Source organism: Vollenhovia emeryi, unplaced genomic scaffold, assembly GCF_000949405.1.
Source record: "Vollenhovia emeryi isolate VEMERY1.0 unplaced genomic scaffold, V.emery_V1.0 DF939122.1, whole genome shotgun sequence".
Taxonomy (NCBI): domain Eukaryota; kingdom Metazoa; phylum Arthropoda; class Insecta; order Hymenoptera; family Formicidae; genus Vollenhovia; species Vollenhovia emeryi.
Genome location: NW_011967244.1, coordinates 2,614,704 through 2,635,920, shown reverse-complemented (window position 1 = coordinate 2,635,920; position 21,217 = coordinate 2,614,704). Strand labels below are relative to the sequence as shown.

The window sequence follows — 21,217 nt, the reverse complement described above, 5'->3', positions numbered from 1 at the left end:
AAACTATTACCGACAAGTCTATCGCGTTATTATCATTCCAATCAGTTCATCACGCAGAGAAATATTAGACATATCGAACGAATAAATTCCACGAAGAAAATCTGAATCTGAATATGTACGCATTTGCGTAATATACAAATTAAATGGCTTACGTGTACAGATCGAAAGCAGCTTGCTATTCCGGCGAAATTAAAGAACAATATGGCATCACTGAAACTAAGTTTGTAAGTCTAATAAGAAACAATAGTGAGCAACACGCGCATACAGTACATGTAGTACGTGTAGTATGTAAGCCATTTAATTTGCGTATTACACAAACGTTTCCGCGGAACAGACAGTCTTAAGCGAAAGGTGCAAAAGTGCCGAATTACTCCAGCATCCCCTTAAGTAAAATTGACAACGTCAACGAACGACAACAGACGCACGGCAAGGCACGAGACAAAAATGCGACTGGGGGCGCGAGAAAAGTGGAGGAGGATCGGTAAAAATTTTCCACTGAATTTGCAAATTTTCCACGTAATTGTAAATACGACGGTACGTTGCTTGGCTCGGCGCTCGGCGCACGGTTTTTTCCCCCCGGGTTCACCCAGTTTTTGTGTACACAGCGCGGCGGCGACCTTGTTGTCGGTCGCAGTGCGGCGCGGCGCGACCGAGCGAGCGGGTGGTAGCACGTACGCTGTCATTATCCTTCGCGACGCGACCGCGGCGAGACGTGCTCCGCGAGCGATTAAACGCATCCCCAGCGAGAGATGGCTCGTGTCGAGATGACGTTGAATTCAACACCGGCACCGTCAAATTGACGTCGAGCCGACGTCGTTTCGCCGAATCGTTTTCCCGCTGGGCTCGCGAACGTGCCGGGAGTGCCGGGGCCGCGAATACTTTCCGCGCGACTTACCAGCCCGGAATCGAATCGAGGCGACACGACGCGGATTAATTATATCCCCCCCCGGCCCTGCTTTTCGCACGCGTCTCTTCCAGTCGAGTCGACTCCGCGAGCACCGAGTGAATCGTTGAGTTGCAGACTCGCGTAACGGAGCAGCGGAAAATTACCGCGCGCGGGTGGCTCGTTAATAATTCCGTTGCAACAATTATTCCGCATTTCGGAGAGCTTATCGCGCGCGCTGAATCGCGGCGGCGTGTCGTCGTACGAAGTCGCGTACGGATCAGCCGCTGAACTGACTCGCGTGGTACGGAAGGAGGGGGCGGCGTGACGGCAGTTCAAAGCGAGCGGCGAGACGTTGCGCCGTGGGACGCCCGGACGGATCCTGGGCCTCGGTACGTTCCTCCCGCGTAAGTATCGCGACCGGCCGCGTCCCCGGGCCGCTCGTCCACCGCGAGTCCGCGTATCGGCGACTCGGCGGGGCGCGTACGGCGCCGAGTTTCCCCTCGATCGGAGAGGCTTTCGGGTGCCTCGTTGCGACTGAGACGGCGGCCATCGGCCCAGCGAGAGTTGCCTCGTCGAACGACGTCGGAGACGAGGTCGAGTCGACGTCGTTTCCCACCGGGTCCTGACCGGAGCCCGCGCGAATCGTCGCGACGTGCCAGATCTTGCCCGCGACGGTTATTCGGAGTGCGAGAAGCGGACGGGAGTGCGTCCGCGGCGAGCAACAGGTGCGGCGTCGCCGCGACGCAACCGGAGTCTCGAGTCGCGTGAAGTTGGCCGCGCGCGATCTCGCGAATTTCTTTCCTCGCCATGTTGAATCCGTCCGTTGCGCTAACTGCGTCGTGGGTGGCGTCGGTTTTTCCGCGCGTCGTTGCTCGGGTCGCGGCTAACTAGCGGGGCGCTCGGTGTGATTGAGCGGTCGCGCGCGATCGACGGGAGGGCCGTGTCAAGTGCGTGCGACGGGGGTTGGCGAGGGATAACGGCTAACCTTGTCTTCGCCAAGTTGTACGTGCTCGCGAGTGTGTGCGTGTGTGCATCAGTGGCAGGAATCGGGAGCAACGGCGAGGCGAGAGAGGAGGAGGAGGCCCGGGGAGGCAACAGGCGCCGGCGGAGCAACCGTGGGTGAGTATCTTACGATTGAGGATTAGATCGCCGGTGTAATTTCGAGGCTCGGGCTCGATAGCGTGGCCGCGCCTTGGTAAAAGCCCGTACGGGCCATTCGCGAAGGATCTATTCTGGAAACTCCGGTCCTTTTTCCGCGCATCTCGTAGCGTTGCGCCCAGTGAGAAATGATTCGTCGATCGACGTCGAAACGACGTCGAATCGACATCGACAACGTCGAATTGACGTCGATTCGACATTTCGACGTCGATCGACGAATCATTTCTCACTGGGCCGGAGATCGAGCCTGGCGAAATTATAATCCAATAGCTGCGTTCGGCGTCGCGAATCCGAACGCGTCGGAGTGCTCTTTTGCATTGGAGCGAGCGAGAGGGGAGAATGAGGTAGAAAGGGAGAAAGAGCACTTGGACGCCTCCGATTTGTAATACGTCGGATCTTGTCCAGGGAGAAATGACTCGTCGATCGACGAGCCATTTCTCGCTAGGTGGACGGTACAATTTATCTTTTTGTCTTTTACTGCGTTTTATTTTTCATTTGCTTTTTTTGTACCCGTATCGTGTGTGTTGTTTAAACAGTTTCTTGAGGATTGACTCGTTTGCACGACGACACGCGTCATTTTAATGTATGTAATATAATTGACGTAAAATAATTTAAAGTTTAGATTTTCTTTCGGGGATACTCGAAACTCCTTTTGCTTATTAAATTATTGGCGACACTTATTGAAAATTTAACGTTTAGTGAAAATTGAAAGAATATTTATAAGATACTCGGAAAAATATTTAAGATTGATTTCTAGTGATTTTGACGATGTGAGGTTTAAATTTACTCCTCCAATTTTGTACAAGTTAATGTTTGAGACGCTCACTCTTGGAAAACAATACTCTTTTGTTTGAACAAATAAAACACGCAGAATCATTTGTTTTTATTAATGCTGCTTTTTAATATTTGAATATATATTTCAATTTTACAGATTAACGTCGTATAAACTCCGCTGTTGCGCGTCGGGGACTGGTGAGTCACTAATTATTTTTATTTTTAGATAATGGATTTGTGACAAAACTGTATCAGATACGTAACAGTTTTTTTTTATTATCAGTAATAAATTAAAGATTAATATTTTCAAGAATAATAAATTTATCGACGAAATACTTAATATTATTTATTTTCATGAATGTACTTGAATTACTTTTTGAACAATCCTGAAATATTATTTCGGAAATATGATGATAATTTGTCTGAAGGCCGAAGAGTTCGTATCGAGATTGAGAATATATTATAAAGATAATTATGTCTCACAAATCCATTGTCTTGCATGAATTATTTTATTGAACAATATTTGTGATTATTTGATTTTTCGTATGTGCAAAATACACAATACTCGCACATCTAAATCGTGAATTCACGAATGAATATCGTAATCAATTAAATAAATAATTGATAAACAAATACTATTAATTACGAAAAATATCGATCTCGCAATCGATAATAGTAGAATAATTTCAAAATATTTGAGTTACAACATTGTAAATATTATACGAATGCAAATGAAGCCATACCAGAAATAGCTTCCATTTTTTTAACGTTGTGTTGGTAACACAAGTTAAATTGCCATTGACTTTAATCAAATCAAATTACAAAGTAATACCCGGACAGACTGTTTCAATCAAGCATCACATGCTTGAAAGGGGCAAAGTATGCATATTCTATACACGCGCAAATATAAAATCGTCACGTTATGCCATCTCTCTTTTAGTAGCAGTAGCTTAAGTCAACGGCGCACGATACTATTTTTCCTACTGGATTGCTTACGAGAGCCAATCAGGAATCAGTCTCAAGCCTGATCTAAAACTCTGCCCTCTTATTGGCTCTCGCGAGCAATCCAGTAGGAAAAATAGTGTTGCGTGCCGTTGGCTTTAGTCACTTTTACATAGTTTTACGATCCCGTCAACTGCGGTTCTTGCTTATTTTTGGGAATTGACACGACGTTCCGATCCTGCAAAGCAGTTAGGTTTAGCTTTAACCGTCGAAAACGACGACGCAGAAGCAAACGAATCTACCTTCTGTCGACGAAGCGAATTGAAAATCCCGCGTCGTTTCATAGTGTTAATGAGATTATACGGCAATGATCGTAAGGCAGAAACTTTAAGTCGAGGAGTAAACCGCCGAGGGCATTGTGGTGTACGGATTTGCGGCATTACTAAGCATTTTTGGGCATTAATTTGGGCACTAGATCTTGCTGGGGCATTATAAAGATAAAATAAGATGATAAGATAAAGTAGTGCTCACTGGACAAGGGTGGGCATTGGTCTACATGACTGGTCAGCGGTTTACCTCTCGCTTCAAGTACACAGAGAAATGGGAAAAATAAACAGCACATCCATGTGCCGCCTTCATAGACATTTGCTCTCATAATTATTCAATTGTATTCGATTGCTATGTATCAGGTTGATCTCGTAAAGGGATAATTAATTGATAGGAACACGTGGAGAGTCTTTCTCTTAATGACAATATATTTGTTTTCGGTTTTTGTGGATCTATTAATAGAGCGCATATCAATATTATTGGAGATAACAGATAATATATATTACAACCTATTTATATAATTAAGTCTATATATACAATAGGAGTATAGGATATTCAAAAAGAAAGGATCGTATCCATGATGAGAATACATTTCTTCGCGCAGAGATTTTCTATTACCATCCTCTTCTCACTTGCGGCGGAAACCCTAGCGTGCTTTTATAACAAATTCTTCAATCACGTATACCTTCCGTCCGTTCGTTAAGTACATGAACAATGTTATATAATTAATAGTGACAATAATGATAATAATAATAAAACGTAATAATAATGAGATAGTAATATAATAATAATTTATTTTTCTATTACGTTATATTATAATACTTAACGCTAAATTCTCCTACTTTTCTCTTTCTAACTTTTTACAAAAAGGTGTTTTGGTTTTTTCTTTCTTTTCGTGTTCCATTAACTTCTACTTACAAATCTAACAAACCGAGTTAACCTCGTTTAAGGTTCGAAAGGGTTTGGGACTAGACAATGACGTTCCTCATAACCCCGATCCTAGTTGATTACGTTTTGATATTCCTTTAGCTCTCCTCACCCTTTCGTTGAGCTTCACTCTGTACACGAGTTAGCGCGACGAGCGTTGCACTAACGAATCGCTGACTAGTTTCTAATCATTACGGCTACTCGACCGTGCTAATTAAGGCACTGAATCACCAAGAGTAGACGAATGTACATTTTCTCTCGAGTTTTAAGAAAAACAATCGATTAGATCTCAAGTTAGATCAGAAAATTATCGCCGACAATAATCGGGCGACGCAAGTGTTTGAAACGTACGCTCGCGTTTCAAAGAGATGCTTTCATCGGAAATCACTAATCGTTACAAAAAGTAATTTCCCCTTGAATAAGCGATAAGAAGTGTTAGGCTCGCTCCGTACCGACGAGAGCGATCTATCAATAAAAACCGATTCACTCCTCGATCCTCCGCGAGCTCGCATCGCTGTAAAATTGGTCGACTTTACTTCATTTAGTATCTAGTTGCTTAATTAACACAAGGCCTCGAAAATAAGACACTTGGTTGTCCGCTGATGTGCGATTTTAAGGCCACGGCGGCTAGACAAGACGTTTTTCGATTATCATGCACGCTTCATTTTCTTCCTACAAACAAGTCACATTTGTGATTCCATCTCCGGTAAAATCAGTTAATATCTCAACTAGTAATACGCGTAAGCAACGGAGAGCCGAAACAAGATAGTGTGCACGAATTAGTATATCGGTAGACAAGTACTTTGGAAGATACACCTTGTTATTATAACCATTTATAGATATATTTATAGCCGGTGTCTATAATCGTTTCTTGAAGATAAATAACTATTCGAAAGAATAATTAGAAATTGCGCGAGTCAATTGTATATATAATCGTATATAATTATAATAATTTTAATTATATATTACCATTATAATTATATACGTGTATAAGTGCACATTTCAACATGTATATGTATAGTAATAACAAATTCTTATCTACCAAGGAGCTATAAATTCTGTCTCTCGTCTCCCTAAGCGTTATCCTAAAAAGTTGATACATTACAGACAAACGCGATCTTTTTCCCCATGGAAATACAACTTAACAACTTACAGCACTAGAAATTTTCGTTTATCATTAAGCTTTTAGGGTCTACTTAAAATTTAACTAAAATTTAAAACACCTCCCTCTCCGAAAACCCGCATCTCCAACACCTCCGCTTCTAAAACTGTTACGGAGTTGTCGCATCAATCTTCGTCAGTATTTTTAGCGCATTCAATTAGCTTGGTCGAAAACATATCGCGTGTCGTGGCTAGGAGTGAGCTCTGAAAACAAGTTTCTCGAACGATATCGTCAAAATTTCTCAGGCCCGGTCTACAACGAAAGAAAGAGGATCAACGTATGGTTCCGACTTTTAACGACTAACAACTCGTTGCAGGTCAGGCCTTAGGCCTAGATTTACACTTGGCAGACAAGCGGAAATTGAATCAAAACGAATCAGGACTCTCGCTGATAGTCGAAAATTTCTACTTTCTGTCAGCAATGTGCTGTTCAGCGCGAGTTCTGATTGGCTTCTGCATTTCTCCTCTGCTTTTCTGCCCCTAGGTGCGAATCCAGCCTTACAGGAGTTCGTTGCACGAACGACGCGTTCGATTTAGGAATCACCGACAAAAATGTAGAAGCACAGAATTTTATAACACGAGTTCGAAAGTCAAGTTCGGAAACCTCGCGTGCAGTTACATTTCGATGCATCGCTGTTGTGATATTTTAGAATACGAAATATTTAGAAATCAAATTAGCGTCGTGTTCGAGATACAAAATTGCGTTGTGTTCGAAAGCCAGTAGGCCGTTGACGCACACAGCTTTCATAATTATGGACCAAAGTTACGTTTCGCTCAAGCCTCTTTTTCGGCACTCAAGTCCTCGAGTCGTTCGCACGACGAGGATCGCTTTCCCTGTACGAGCGATCGCCAGCTCGTTATAAATAATTACATTCGTAACTCTAAGAACCGTTGCGTCTTTTCTAAAAGTTGTGTTGATCGAGCGCGCCAGTATCCGGGCTGTAAGGGAGAAGGGAGAGGAAGATTAAGATCGGGGAGGCGAAAAGGGAAGAGTACGGATTAGCGAGAAGTTGCGGATCGCCAGCGACTACCCTCTGTCGCCTCGTCGAGGCTCATCCTCTTCGCCTCTTCGTCGGCTCTCGCGATTCGGTATTCCGGTACGATGTCGCGAGACGTGATCAGGAACATATAGAAATCTCGAAAAATAACTAATAACGAGGAAGATGATGAGCTGACCCCCTCCCCCCCCCGAAGACGACAATCGAATGCTTCGCGCAGCTCTGTCGCCCGTTTCCATTTCTCGTTGAAGGCTGTAACTATCTCGTAACGGTCTAGTGTTAAAGCTTTATTGCAATCTGGCCTCCTGAGGTGTTGTCTGATACGGTAAGCCCGGGAAAGCTGCTCCAGCTGCCGTCGCCGCCGCCGCCGCCGCCGCTGGCAGTCCTGCAGCACCTGGCAAAGTCGCATACGTGTACGGCGCCACGTAACCCGCCGCGGCTGCGTTCGCTGCAACGAGAAAAAGTATCTCCCATAAGCATTGCGCGCATACGATAACATTGCAATGATAACGAATATAATCAATCCTATAATTGTTTCTCGAGCGAAGCTCTTATTGCACAAACTCCTTCCTTCTAAAGTTTTGCACACGAGAGACAACACAGATCTAGTGTTCCAAGATAAAATGTCGCTCCTTGATACGTAGCAGATCGCAGAGAAGGCATACGCAAAGCGATTTGTGCGCGCTGTAAATCTTGACTGTGCGCCACAGCTTTTGTCCTTACTGCGCTACTCACTTGTAATACGTAAAACTGATAGAGTGCTTTCTCTCTCGTTGACCACCATCACTCACCACGAGAAAACACCGCCACCATCACCACAGACAGCACAGACAGACTTGGCAATATATATTATAGGCGTCAATTTTATAGTTGGTGAAGCGCATGCAAGACTTTGCCCCCTGTTCGCTCGTTCCCGAGCATCGAACAGTGCGACGAGATTTCGTGCGCGAGCGTACAAGCTAACGTAAGAAATATACATACACAGTTAAAAAAAAACTAATAATAAGAGTAAAACCACGTAAAGTAAATGGAAAGAATGAAATCTGCGGATTTACCGAGAATATTTCTGCTTAATTGTCACTGACGCGAGGGACTGCGAGAGACACTGAATGGCCGAATAATTGGAAAGAAAGCGAGATACGCATTTATCAGCGTGTATCAGCACAAAAGACGTAGCAGAATTCCCACGGCGGATCCGCCCGGAAATGCTCGGGGCTTTTGGAAAACGCTAGGCGTGTGTGTATAGAATAAGCGACACCTCATTGCATCCGTTCTCGCGACGGCGTACAACATCCCCGTCATCGGAATTATCATTCCCCCTAACCATGCATAATTCGGTGCGTAGCAAAAGCTGCACACATCAGGTTACGCGTTTCCCCAATTCAATTCCCGCCGCATTATCCCACGTGTCCCCCTCCCGCCCCTTGTGAAAACGAAAACCAGATCCTGTGAGAACCCCGCTCGCGCGAGGTAAGCACACCCGAGGAAAGTGTGCGTGGCGCGCAACCCTCCCCTATCTTTCAAGATCTTCTACCGTAATCACGCAGCACGGACGGCAGAAATTGCGGCAGGAGAGCTTTCTCCAGCCGTTGCTGATGCGCCAGCGTCGCACCGGGCCCGTTTTGCTGTTGCTGTTGGTGGTGTTGGTGGTGGTGTATCGGATAGTTGCTACCCTTGCTCTGGACACTATTCAAACACGTACCAGCCGCGGCCGCGGTGGTGTACGGGTACGCCTCGGCGAAGTTGTACGAGGTGCCCGGGTAGGTCGCGGCGGCTGCCGCCGCGTTCTGGTACTCGTAGAACTGCGATGCCGCGGCGACGGCGGCCGCGTGGCTCAACTGCGTCGTCGGGAGCGGTACCAGACCACCTGGCGCCGCAGCCGCCAGGTAGGGCGACTGGTACACGTAGCCCGGTGGTACCCTGCAAAACGAAAATGACCGTTAGCTGCGGACGCCGATGCCGCGTCGAGCGCAACGACACTCGAAGACTTGAGGCGGATGTTTGCAAATTACAAGTGCGACGCGCACCGACGGCAACATTGCTTTCTAAGGGAAAGGCAATTGAAAGAAATTTCGCTTTTGTTATGTAGATCGAACGCTCTCATTTCGTGCGAAATGAATATTAACCATTTTACCGCCGGGTCCTGTTAAGAATAACAACTGTTTGCCGTCAAGATCTTTTACCTTGCCCAGTTTGTAGCGACACAAAGGGAACATTAAATGCCGTCTCGTCCGTGAAACGATAATTTGCAAACAAGCACGCCAGTTTTGAAGCGGTCGACAGCCATCGGGCATCGCTCGATGCTCCTTTCGAAAAAGGTGCGACGAGGGAATGCGATGGCTCTCGTTCGCTTCAATTGTATACTTCTCTCATTTCCTGGGATACAGTGGAGTAAGGAAGGAAAGATAACGTACAGCAAATGTTATTCGTGTCACGATTAGGTGTGTAAGATGCGTGTAAGAGAAAATGTTCTTCGTGTAACGCGTGACAATTCGCGCTACCGTTCGTTATAAGATCGTCAATCGAAAGAAATATTTAATAACTCGTCTGTCTCCTGATTATCTCAATGGTCGTGTAAAGATAAAGACGGCGATCGTTAAATAACGTTTATCGCGCGTTTCTGCACCGCCGATTCGTCATTAAACGCGTGGAGCGCGCGCGGTGAAAAACACAAACTTTCTTTCTTGCGTTTCGCGTTACAAGAAGATTCTCGGCTCGACGGTCTTTCGCTCTCGAGCAGCTCTCTACCAACACCAAAAGCACGCAACACCAAACGGCAAAGTGAGCGAGGGACCGAGTTCTCGTCGACCGATCTTCGCGCCTGTGTAACGTACGGACGATCGGATCGAAACGCGCTTCTGTACGTCGACAGCGACGTCGATACGCGTGCGTATATGAACGAGAATATTACGGGATGTTTCATCTCACGACTCGAAAATCGCATATCTTGGAAAGGTTCGATTAAAATCCTTCAAACGAATCCATCTTTCCCTTTTGTCTTCTACATACAAGATCTGCGATCTCGAATCTGTGATGAAATTGTTCTGTGTACAAGTATTGGAAGTCGCGCACTCTCTCTCTCTCTCTCTCTCTCTCTCGTTGTTAGCTACAGAATTCCTGCCGGATCGAAATTTTGTAGCGCAAATTTAATCGAAGAATTCCGAACTTTTATTAAATATTTTAATAATTAAATTGAAAATCAAAATTCTATACTGAAGTGAGTCTCGCTTAAAATTAATTTCGAAGATTTCAGATTCTGGTTTTCACATCTTTGACTCACAATTCATTAAAAGACATTAATTTTTGACGATTCTTCTAATTCGATCTCTCTCTCTCCCTCCCTTCCCTCCATCAAATTTTATTATGAAATAGATCAACTTCACATTTATTAGCAAATTCGTCAAAAACTGAGAGAAACTCGCGTCTTCTAATATGTGTGTGTGTCTGTGCGTGTGTGTACATGTGTGCATGTTCCATTGCATTCTGATGATACCAGTTGCAATTATACAGAAAGGCAGCCATTAATTAGAAAAAAATTGAAAAAAAAATTCCTAAGATGTGTATTTAAAATTGTATAGTTCGAATGAGATTCAAAGAACGTTTTGTACTTGAAGAGTTTATCTATATAGAAATGTCACTTGGACAAACTTCGTTGCAGAAGATATACATCTGCAATTTACTTTTGCAAGGAAAATCACGTCCTCGTAAAACAAAAGAAACGAGCTAACATCAGGATGCAGTGAGTGTGTATGTGCGTGCGTGCTTACGTTCGACGGATATTCCGTTGGAAAAGGAAGTGGAGACGGGAAAGCGGAAGGAAGCAAGTCGACGTGAAAACGGTAACGTTGCTCTCACTGTGGTATCAATAATAAGGCGGAAAACGTACGCAACAATCCAAGAAAAAATCTTTCACGTGTTGGCAAAACAACAGCAAACCAACGACAAACGTGTATGTAGGTGACTGCACGAAATATAAATACTTCTCGGCACACGGCACACGATTATCTAACATCAACGTTAGTACCTAAATTCTCACAGATCTAAGGAAACGTCCCGAGTTCGCTATTCTCCGATTTTTACCATCTTTGAATATACAGTAGAGTATCTTAAAATAAGATACACATATTTTGTCACAAATACTTGGCTCTTTCTGCAGATTTAGGGGACGAACTCGATATTCTTACTCGTTGTCATTTAAATTATACAATGGAGCACGTAAAAAAAAATTAAACTGACTTTTGCCACGTCACATATTTAATAGGGATATAATAAAAACGTTATTTCGTTTAATACCGAATATTGGCGCGTTAGAAATGACGAAGTTTGAAATTTTTTAAACAGAAAAATGAGCAAAGTGACGTCGCATTGCGAATAATTTTTCGACACGCTATACTACCCAGTAAATTTGCTCGTTACGTTTCGCACGTCATTGCAACGACGAGTACAAGCATTGTTGACTGCATGCATTCATGCATGTGTGTGCATCGCATTCGTTACGCATTATGTAATGTTTTTATCAGTTATATTCTTAGAACGAGAGTGTCGAGTTGTCGTAATTACATCACTGTCAGGTTGTTGCATCCCCTAAATCTGCGGCAAAGCGTAGAAAAAGTACAGAAAGGGTCGCTCAACCCGGGTCACTCCAGAGTGTATCCAAATTCAGAAAAATCAACGCTAGACTCGAAACGTATCCTTGTACGAAAGGAGGAAAAAAGATAGTACATCTCACGGCAGTGCCTCCGTCTCCCTTACACTTTCTCTTTTACTCTCTTTGCCGTTCTTTTTACTCTTCTCAAATAATAACGCGCGGAAGATTCCGATTGGCGAGCGTTCTTCGATCACCCGCGAAATTTGTTCACCGATTCGCAATTGTTTCTTATCGATCGACGTGTGCTCTGCGAATACACAAAAATATATATAGGTAAATTCGTTTTCTAAAGTCGTGTGTACCGTCGTGCTTAAAAATTTACTGTATACGACATTATCTTGAGTCATCGAGATCCATATTTTCTGTCAAATGCTTAAGCACGTAATTTTGGAAGTTTGGTTCAATCAATTTGACACAAATTCACTAAGTAAATATCGATAAAGACTTAAACGTGGAACGTAAAACGAAAAATATCGTACATTAACGGGACAAACGAATTTATTAGGTTTACAAATATTAAGAATGCCGACTTGCGTAAGTGTAGATAGCCAGAGCGACGCAAGCATCGAAAGTTTTTCAAGTCAAGTTTTTAAGTCAAACTTGGGATTACAATGTTACCTCCGATTGTGCCCTTCGGGTAAGCCTAGTTTCGGCACGCGATCTCAATAAGCCGTATGTATGAGCGCGCGTCGTACGCAGTCAATAATGAATCGCGGGCCAACAGATATTCGATAACTGATTAAACGGTAAAGAGCGATTCCGTAGTTTCGAGACACCGCGAGGAGCCCGGCCTCTTTCCCGGAGACAGCCCTGAACTTTTTAGCGGATCGATAATAGCCAGTGTCCAGTCTGCGAAGGAAATCAATATGTCGTCCTGTGGCTCCGACCGGCACAGAGCTCCTCCGTAACGTCGGATTGGTGCCCGGTGACCATTATCACACAATCGCAAACAATCGAGAGCGCTTCGACACGCGTGTCGTACGTCGCTTAATTCGAACGAGCATGTCAAGTCGCGTGCTGCAACGGGGGGAGGGGAAAAAGAATCACAATGGCCGTAGAATCGACGACCTTGAATCGGACCTGTCATCCAGGATGGATGACCCACGCGGTCGATGAGCACTGTATGACGCGCGGGGCGGGTGAAATTATAATAAAGATAGAGGTAAAATAAAAAGAGAGCGACACGTATGTCGTTGCGCGCTATAATGTCGCTGTAATGTCGCATTGCGGACGAACGGCGTTCTTATCCGCGTCGTTTGATGAGGACCCGAGCGAGCGAGAGTCCGAGAATTCGCGTCAATTTGCATGGGGATTTGTCCGCGAGACGTTAAAGCGTGTAAGAAAGATTCAGCGAAGATGACTTCTAAATGAGCGTCTTTGGGAGGGAAAAGTATCGCGCCGCCATACTCCGAGAGACTGCAATCTTTCTCTTTATTTCTCTACGTTTGCTATGACTGTAATTTTTTTACAACATAATATTCATTCGCGTACAATTTAAGAGAGAAACTCGAGCAAGTCGTATGCGTTTGCGAAAGGAAGATAAAATCGGCGGCCTTGGCGGCGAAGGGCAGTGGATCGAGGGGCATAGGAATAGAAAATTTATGCACTCTGACGTTGCGCACTTTTTCTTTATCTCAGTTCCGGTTTTAAGACATTTGCTCAGTCTAAAAACGTTTCGCGAATAATCATCGGGGCGTCTCGTCGTTGCTCTTAACCGAGGCAGAGAGATTCGCGGGAGAGCGGGAAAATAAAAATAACAGAAATGTGACATGATAAATGAAACTCGACACGTTGCGCGGCAATCGATCTGTCTGTACAAACAAACGCACGGAAATTAATAGGAGTATTGCCAATTTTATTGACATCGAAGACTGTCAGCCACCTGCTGGACTTTTCAGTGTCTCTCTTTCACACGCACACACACACACACACACATACATACATACATATAGAACACTGAAGATTAATTGATGGACGCTCGTAAAAATATCTCGTTTGTTCTTTCGTTTCATTCCACGATAGATTTTCCATTGACTCATTAATTCCCGTTAACTTGGAAGAAGAATTCACGGGCGGAGATAAGGTTTACGATTTTCCAATTAACGAACGCTGACAGAAAAATGTCTGAATATATTTATTATTTTCTCGAGATAGCAACACCGAAGTTTCATGTCTCAATCAGCTGCTTCGTTAAAATAATTATCACGTGGTCAGGAGGGAACGTCTATAAACGTTTGAGAAAAGTGTGAGAGCGCATATTGATCCTCTCCGAGAAAGTAAACTGTTTTATTATTGGTCCAGAATTATCATGGATTGCGCCGGCATTCGATATTTCGCGTGGTCTGAAAACAAAAGCCGCGACACAAAGAGCACAGGGCGCGGAATGACGTTCCCTTCGTACAGTCCCGCTTTTCCATCGCTTTTTTTGCCCTCTACATTTTCCATCGAATTTATCTGTCGGTCGCATCTCAGCCGCGGTACGTGCATTATGGATAGCTCGCGTGTCCTCAGCCCCTCTTTTTCCCCGTTCTACGTGTTCCATTCTGTTCTCCTCGTTCCACGTGTGTTTCCAGACCGGCGCGTCCGTCCCCGCCCAGGTGGCAATTTCCAATCCCAATTGCCCCCGTCACTGTTTCCCTCGCGCCGAGCGACAAGCACGAGGAAATCTTACCGAGTGCAGAATCATTGAAAGATTATCGCGAAAGATGCAATAAAGTAAAAATTAAACACGCGGTCGTGGGCTCGTCTTTCTTCAGCTTTCCGTATCTTTCCTTATCTTTTCACTACGGGCCCCAAGTTTTTCGTGTTCCGGGTATTTCACAATACGTAAGAAAGATCGGGATGTTCGACTGAACGTTACTTAGGCAACGTTAGTTATATACGTTAATAACAAAAGTGTTTTAGAACGCGGTATCAAGGGAATGTTTATAAATTGCTGATGTGGGCGGGAAAATGTCCATAACGCGCGTCTGTCTCGCGAGAATTGTTATAATTGATAGAACATGTAGACTATTTCCGAGCCCGTCAAAAGTTATGAATGACGCGTCGCGGAAAGCTATAGCGGATGTTCGGAAATAACTTCACGATGTTTTTTAATTAAATGCGTTTAACCCGCGCCGATGCAACGGTAAGGTACGTAGAGTTTCGTCCGCGAGATGTAGAAATCAATTCCGAATTAGTCATTAAAATATTACGACGTTTGTGTCAAGATTTATTATAATTTGCGGAGACACGCGCGGGTTACCGGATTTCCATTAAACGCACGTATCTCTGCGCATCTAATCAGATTTCGCAATGACACATCGTACGAACCGGAATTATTCCGGCAAATTTCACCGGAACCCATATTCCGTGTATATAGCCTAGTAATAAAAGATAGACCGCTAATTGATCGCGAGAAACGCATCGATCGATTTCATCACATCAGCGATAAGGAAAACAATGGAGGCGTAACGGTGTAACACTAATTGCATTCACATCACCGGTTTGTTTTATACACGATGACGTAGGTAGTCGAAAACGTGACAAATCAAATTAGAAAAAATACAGATTGTTTTCCAGCGTACGCTTGAACTATTACACAATACTCAATTATTTCTGACTCTTAAATTGAATCTCACGACCGTAAAAATAAGAAAAAAAATTCTCTTTAATGTTTAATACAAATTAAATCTTCCCCGAGAGATGCGAGAGCCTTAAAACACTCACAAGATTAAAGGATATCAATGATAAACCTCTGTTAAGTTAGATATACTAGACTTTTATTTCGAATAAAAATAAAATTCGAGAAGAATTTCGAAAAGAACTTGCTCGCGCAATGCGAAGACGAAATAATATCCGCGAAACCTTCGAGCCCGTATTCTTTACGTCCTTGAAACCTTCGTGTGGAAATAGAGCGGTCGGTTTTAACAGACGCATAATTTCTACAATGAAAAACCGCGATGTGCGACCTTTTATGCACGATCGATGTAACATACGAACAGACAAAAAAAAACGTACGCCGCATTACGGCGACTCCCGCGAGAATGGATGCGCGCACGTTTGTCGCCTCGCGGTAATTTAAAAAAAAAATAACGCCAGGATCGATAAAAGTAATGGCGGTTCCGGGGAAAAAAAATTTACCAGTGTACCAAAGAGCGTACAAATTTGCGAAAGAATACAATCGAGTTGAGCGAAGCAACGACGTATGTAAGACTTTTCGTCTGAACCGAGGGGGAAACCCGAGGGGGAAACCGCTGAGGGCATTGTGGTGTACAGATTTACGGCATTACTAGGCACTTTTTGGGCATGGGACCTTGCTAGGGCATTATAAAGATAAAATAAGATAAAACAAGATAAATAGGATGAGACACAAGTGGTCTGTTTTTTATTGCTGCACTCCTGAACTAGTGCACACTGGTGCAATGGGTTGGAATGAGAGGTAATCTATTTGTTTCATTTTAACTTATTGCACTAGTTCAGTAGTGCAGTAATAAAGAACAGGCCTAAGATAATAAGATAAAGTAATGCCCACTGGGCATTAGTGGGCATTGGTGTACACGATTTTGGCCAGCGGTTTCCCCCTCGGTCTGAACGGAGTGTAAACGTTGAAACGGAAATAACTTATACTCCAATTGTGCAAAACAGGAAACAGCTTGGCGCGTATATAAAATATCAATGTCATTCTTTTAATCGCCGATGACGAATATGTCAATTAGAAAGGAAGCGCCTTTCCCAACATAGCCGACAAATTCGCGTTTCATCCTGGAATTTCCTCTTTGTAAAACGCTAAGCAGAAAGGCCAACGAGGTGAGGGACACAAAGTCGTCCCGCAGTCACGAAGAGACCCCCCGTATCGTCCCTTCGTGACGGATCTAAGTGACCACCCTCGATTTCCGACGCAAAGTGGCAGCGCGCCGCGATTAGGATCTCCCGACTATTCCCTACGTGCATTACCACGCAACTTACTGACGTAGTACGCGAGGGGGTGAATCGCGCAGCGACAGGGGTTGTTCAATCAATCCCATTAATTCGTGCGTGCGGGCCGCTACGACCCCCATGGCTATGGGGCGATCGTTAACGGTAAGGACGACGAAGCGGAAATGCGCGTTAGCGAAGCGGAAATTATCGAGACACCTTGCACGATACGTTACGACACAGAGGATCCGTGATCCAGTAACCGATATTTCTCTCTTTCATTCGTGCAGATTTATTAATCGATATGTGTTCGATCTCTTGGAGAGAAACTGTGACATGACCGAAACATCTTTAGAAAAGAAGATCGTCTCGCGAAATATGCAATGCACAAAAATGTACACGCGATAGCGCCAGGCATCTTTATCACAGATGGGGCCGGAAAGTGTATGTCCGGGATGTCGAATCGCGAGCGCGAAATTAATTTCGTCGGTCCCCGACGTTGATGCACCTCGCAGAGGAGAGAACAGCTGGACAAAGAAACCGATGCTCGGGACAGGCTTCGTAGGCGTTCGAATTGACGACGCTTCGTTCCCCGAGCGACATTCACGTAGGACAAGGAGCATCGGTCAGCGCGTAATCTCGCCATCATCTCCTTCCGTACACACTCGCGCGCGATTAAGTGTGTCACGGAATGCGACGTGGTCGGTTTTGCACGCGCGCGGAGCGGATCGGTGGCACGTGGTACCCCGCGACCGTTCGCGATCGCGCGCGGCTACGCGTTTCCGCGTCGCACATGCGAGTGCATGTAGTTTAATGTGTGTGTGTGTGTACGTGTACGCGCGCGTGTGTGCCGTCGCGTATCCGCAGAGTCACCTGCGCACTCTGTACGCGCATGTGTGCACGGGCGCAAATGTATATATGCATGACGGGGCCGATGCGCAGTGCACGGATTGTGCGGGCGCCGGCGCCGTGGATAATCCAATGGGATGATCTGCCAATCCTTGGAAAGCAGACCGGACCAATGGTGACTGCGAAGGGTGGTGCCCGCGACGACTTAATTGTTCTCGGTACGCGCAGACCCGCCGAGAACACGACCCGGCAGATGTGTACGAATTAAGAAACGCACCCTCGAACGAGGAGGAAGATTCTTTATTTTACTTGACGAAAACCGGGAAAACGTTTGATTATGAATCGCACGATTGATAGATAGTTAATTGTGAGATCTGCGCTTACCGCACGTATTATAAATCACTGGCTCTTTTCAAACAGACTGGAAATAATACGCGTTGATGCAAATTAAATGCCCTCCCACCTAAAAAAAAAAAATCTGGCAGTTTCCCCGAGGTTGAAATATATTAAAGTAAGCGAGTGACCGACGAAAATATATTACTTTTACCGTGTTATGCACACGCGGCGAGGTAGAGGCGACAGATGGATGAAGGAAATTTATCTCTTAGGCGCTCGCTCGAAAATATAATTTACGTCTAATTTCGAAGTGCGTGACAGCTCTGAAATTTCGAGGGATCATCCGGAATCGCGCCGTTCTAAAATGCGAGATGCAGGCTTAAATGCGGCCTCAATGTATTTATGTAAATGCGATACAGAACGTTCGCGCTGCTGTCTCGCGGTGCGATGTTACGGCTTGCGTCAGAAGAGCGACGACGACAGGTGGATGGGAGCCGCGGCAATGAAAATAGAAATGGACCTTTAACACCCCGCGCCGTTTCATCTCCCCGAAAGAAATGAGCGTGGATCTTATTCCCGCCGACGACGCGCGAGACGCGGATGAAATGCCGGAATGGCACTCGACTCGTTAGAATCGACTGTCACAAAGGGCGCGAGTCAATGTTTTTACGAATGAGTCAGAAAGAGTATACTTTTGTTCCCCCCCCCCCCCTAAGACAGCATTGTACACTACATAAAAGATACGTGGGCTAGCGCAACGCGGTGACATATTTTTCGAAGCGTTTCACGTTCGCTTTGATGTACAGATATCGCCGAATGAATTTGGATGAAATCGGAGAGGAGTAAGAGTCCGCAAATACGACCGTACCTCTCGGACGGTGTATTATTTCTTTCAGAGACAATTAACTTTGAACAACGTTAGGAAATGAAATTCTCGCGAGCGAGAAGAGCCGAAGCAGGAAGCATTCGTCTTAGCCGGAGATTTGAGTCATCTCGTTTAATTCAGTCTCGATTTTCGGTATACATACGTAACGGATGGGTAGCGGCGGGCGGAAATGATGCGCGAGAGCATAAATAAGCGTGGATTTTTTAACACGCCTCGACGCTTCGTAAAGACGGCCTTAAATCGCGTTAGAATCCTCTCGATAGGGCCTTCGAGCAGTGGCGGCTCACAGTTGGAGAGAAGCTGACATGAGGGACAGGTGGTGCTAAATAAAGACTGGACCGTCGCCAGCGCGGCTCCAAGATGGCCGGCCGAGACGTTCGGCGTCGTCGTCGTCGTCGTCGTCGTGGTCGTCGTCGTTGTCGTCGTCGTCGGCGTTCGCTTACGACACAAATTTACCGTCGGACGGAACCGTCTCTGACGTCTACTACAACGTCCGGACCGGTGTTGGATTTCACTTTTCCACCTACGTTTTGCTAATTCGAGGACGCGCGTCGCGGACCACGCATCTATGCGCCTATGCGTGACGCCGACGACGACGTTTTTGCCAATAACGCGCGTCGACGTGCTAAATGCGAGTTTTCGGGCGATACAGCCCGCGGATATTCGCCCGCGGCGAAAAACTTTGCCATTGTTCGCGAGCAACAGCGCCGCGCCGCACTGCGTTCCACGTCCATAAGATTCCGCCAATGAGATTAATTTCGTGATAAAAGAAACAACAATTTTCCATCTAAAAACACAATTCTTATTTCATTGACATAACGCGCAACTTATCTGAGCAAGTCTATGCAACTTCTTTACGTTACGAACGCGAGCTTCTACGTAAAACTAAGCTAAAACCAATCGACCTTACTGGAGACTCTGTGATAATTCGAACCCGTAATTTCGACCACGCGAGAGTCAATCGGCCTTTGCATGGGGCTCCGTTGGATCGCACAAAAAATGAACCCCCCCCTTTCCCATGACGCGTCTATATATCTTCTTTCGTGTGATTGCGACACGTTTCTTCGCGAGATGAGAAAAGTCAGGCTCTCTCCCGCGACCTTTCGTCAAGAGGCGAGAAAAAAAGGGAGTCTCGGGTTACTCTGCAAAAAAAAAATCACCGGCAAGAGCGATAGGGAATCGAACTGCGAGCGTGCCTGCCTTCTGCGTACATACGCACCCTTTCCCAGTCGCGAAAACAAGGTAGTCTCGGGAAGACTCGTTATTGCAGTATGTTCCTACAATTGGTACACGCTACACCCGGTAATTAATGTCCGGAACAAATTAAAAAAAAAAGACTTCCGACGGCGCCGTAAGTAATCCGTTCCGCGGTTTCACGACGTGGAGCTGTATGGTACAATGTAGATATGCCGTGTTATTTGAAAGTCCAAAAACCACCCACGTACAACACCAAAAAATACAACACCAATAGCGACACCAAGTGTAGTGTAAGCCTTCACCACACACACAAGGTTATTAATATTATAGTGGTTAGCGAGTCCTATACAGTCTCGACGGGCATCCGATGGGTATTTCGTTGAAAGGCACACTTCGATCCACCTTATCGCATTCCAAGGAGGAGTATACCTATCTCGCATGGCCTCCATTGCGACTCCTAAACCGATGTGTCAGCTTTACAGAAATAATTTCGCTAAATCGATCTTCCCGTCCCGTTTCGTGTGCACGTGCGAATTTGTCACCCGGCCACACGCCGCGTCTCGTTCCTGCCTATTGTTGCGCTCATTTGTATCACAAATGCGATTGTGATCTAGGAAGAGGCAGCGAGTTATTAAGCGGCGTTGTGTTTCGTAGAAGGGTTATTTCAATCGCTGGTACAAACATTTTATTATGCGATTTGCACATTTCGATGAGAATTTTCGTGCGGCAACGAAGACTCCGCACTCCGGGCCAAACGAGGTGAACCGCGACAGGATCGATCGTCGCGCGATCAAAAATTAATACACACCGTTCGTGTCTCAGCGCCGGTCGATTTCCGGCGGAGCCCAAAAGAAGAAAAATCTCACAATTGGCGAAATCGCGGCCGCGTTCACCTTTATCCAACCGAATTCCGAACGTTCCCTCGTCCTCTCGGCTTCTGCGCGCTCGGAGCTTCCATCTATCCGTTTCTCGTTCTCGCGGAATCACGAAAGGCGCTTTAAGCGAGTAAACGAGGCGCGAGGAGAAGTCTGCATGGTCTACGTATGCCGAAAGACTAAATATTTATAAGCAATGGCCGGACGGTTCGTTGGCGGATCAGATACGCTTCTTCCTTGGCTTGCGTTAATTTAACGAAGAAACCTTCTATTTCGTAATTCATACGGCTCTTTAGTGCCATTCACATTTCATATCACGGTTTTATTTTTTTCATTCTATAAAGAGGAAACAATGCA

General features: G+C 45.4%; 1 protein-coding gene across 2 annotated transcripts in view; it reads right to left on the bottom strand.

Moving 5' to 3' along the window:
• Nucleotides 1-5,970: 5,970 nt before the first annotated feature.
• LOC105569964 (RNA-binding protein 24-like) overlaps nt 5,971-21,217 on the bottom strand; it is a 30,043-nt gene continuing 14,796 nt past the window's right edge. Inside the window, exons 5-6 of one of the 2 annotated variants that reach the window (XM_012026843.1) lie at nt 8,876-9,093; nt 5,971-7,621 (exon numbers count right to left, since the gene is read on the bottom strand). In XM_012026843.1, coding sequence (XP_011882233.1) covers nt 7,461-7,621; nt 8,876-9,093 — 379 coding nt within the window. In that variant the 3' untranslated portion in view covers nt 5,971-7,460. The remainder of the gene's footprint in view (nt 7,622-8,875; nt 9,094-21,217) is intronic. The other variant, XM_012026844.1, reaches the window with a different exon arrangement.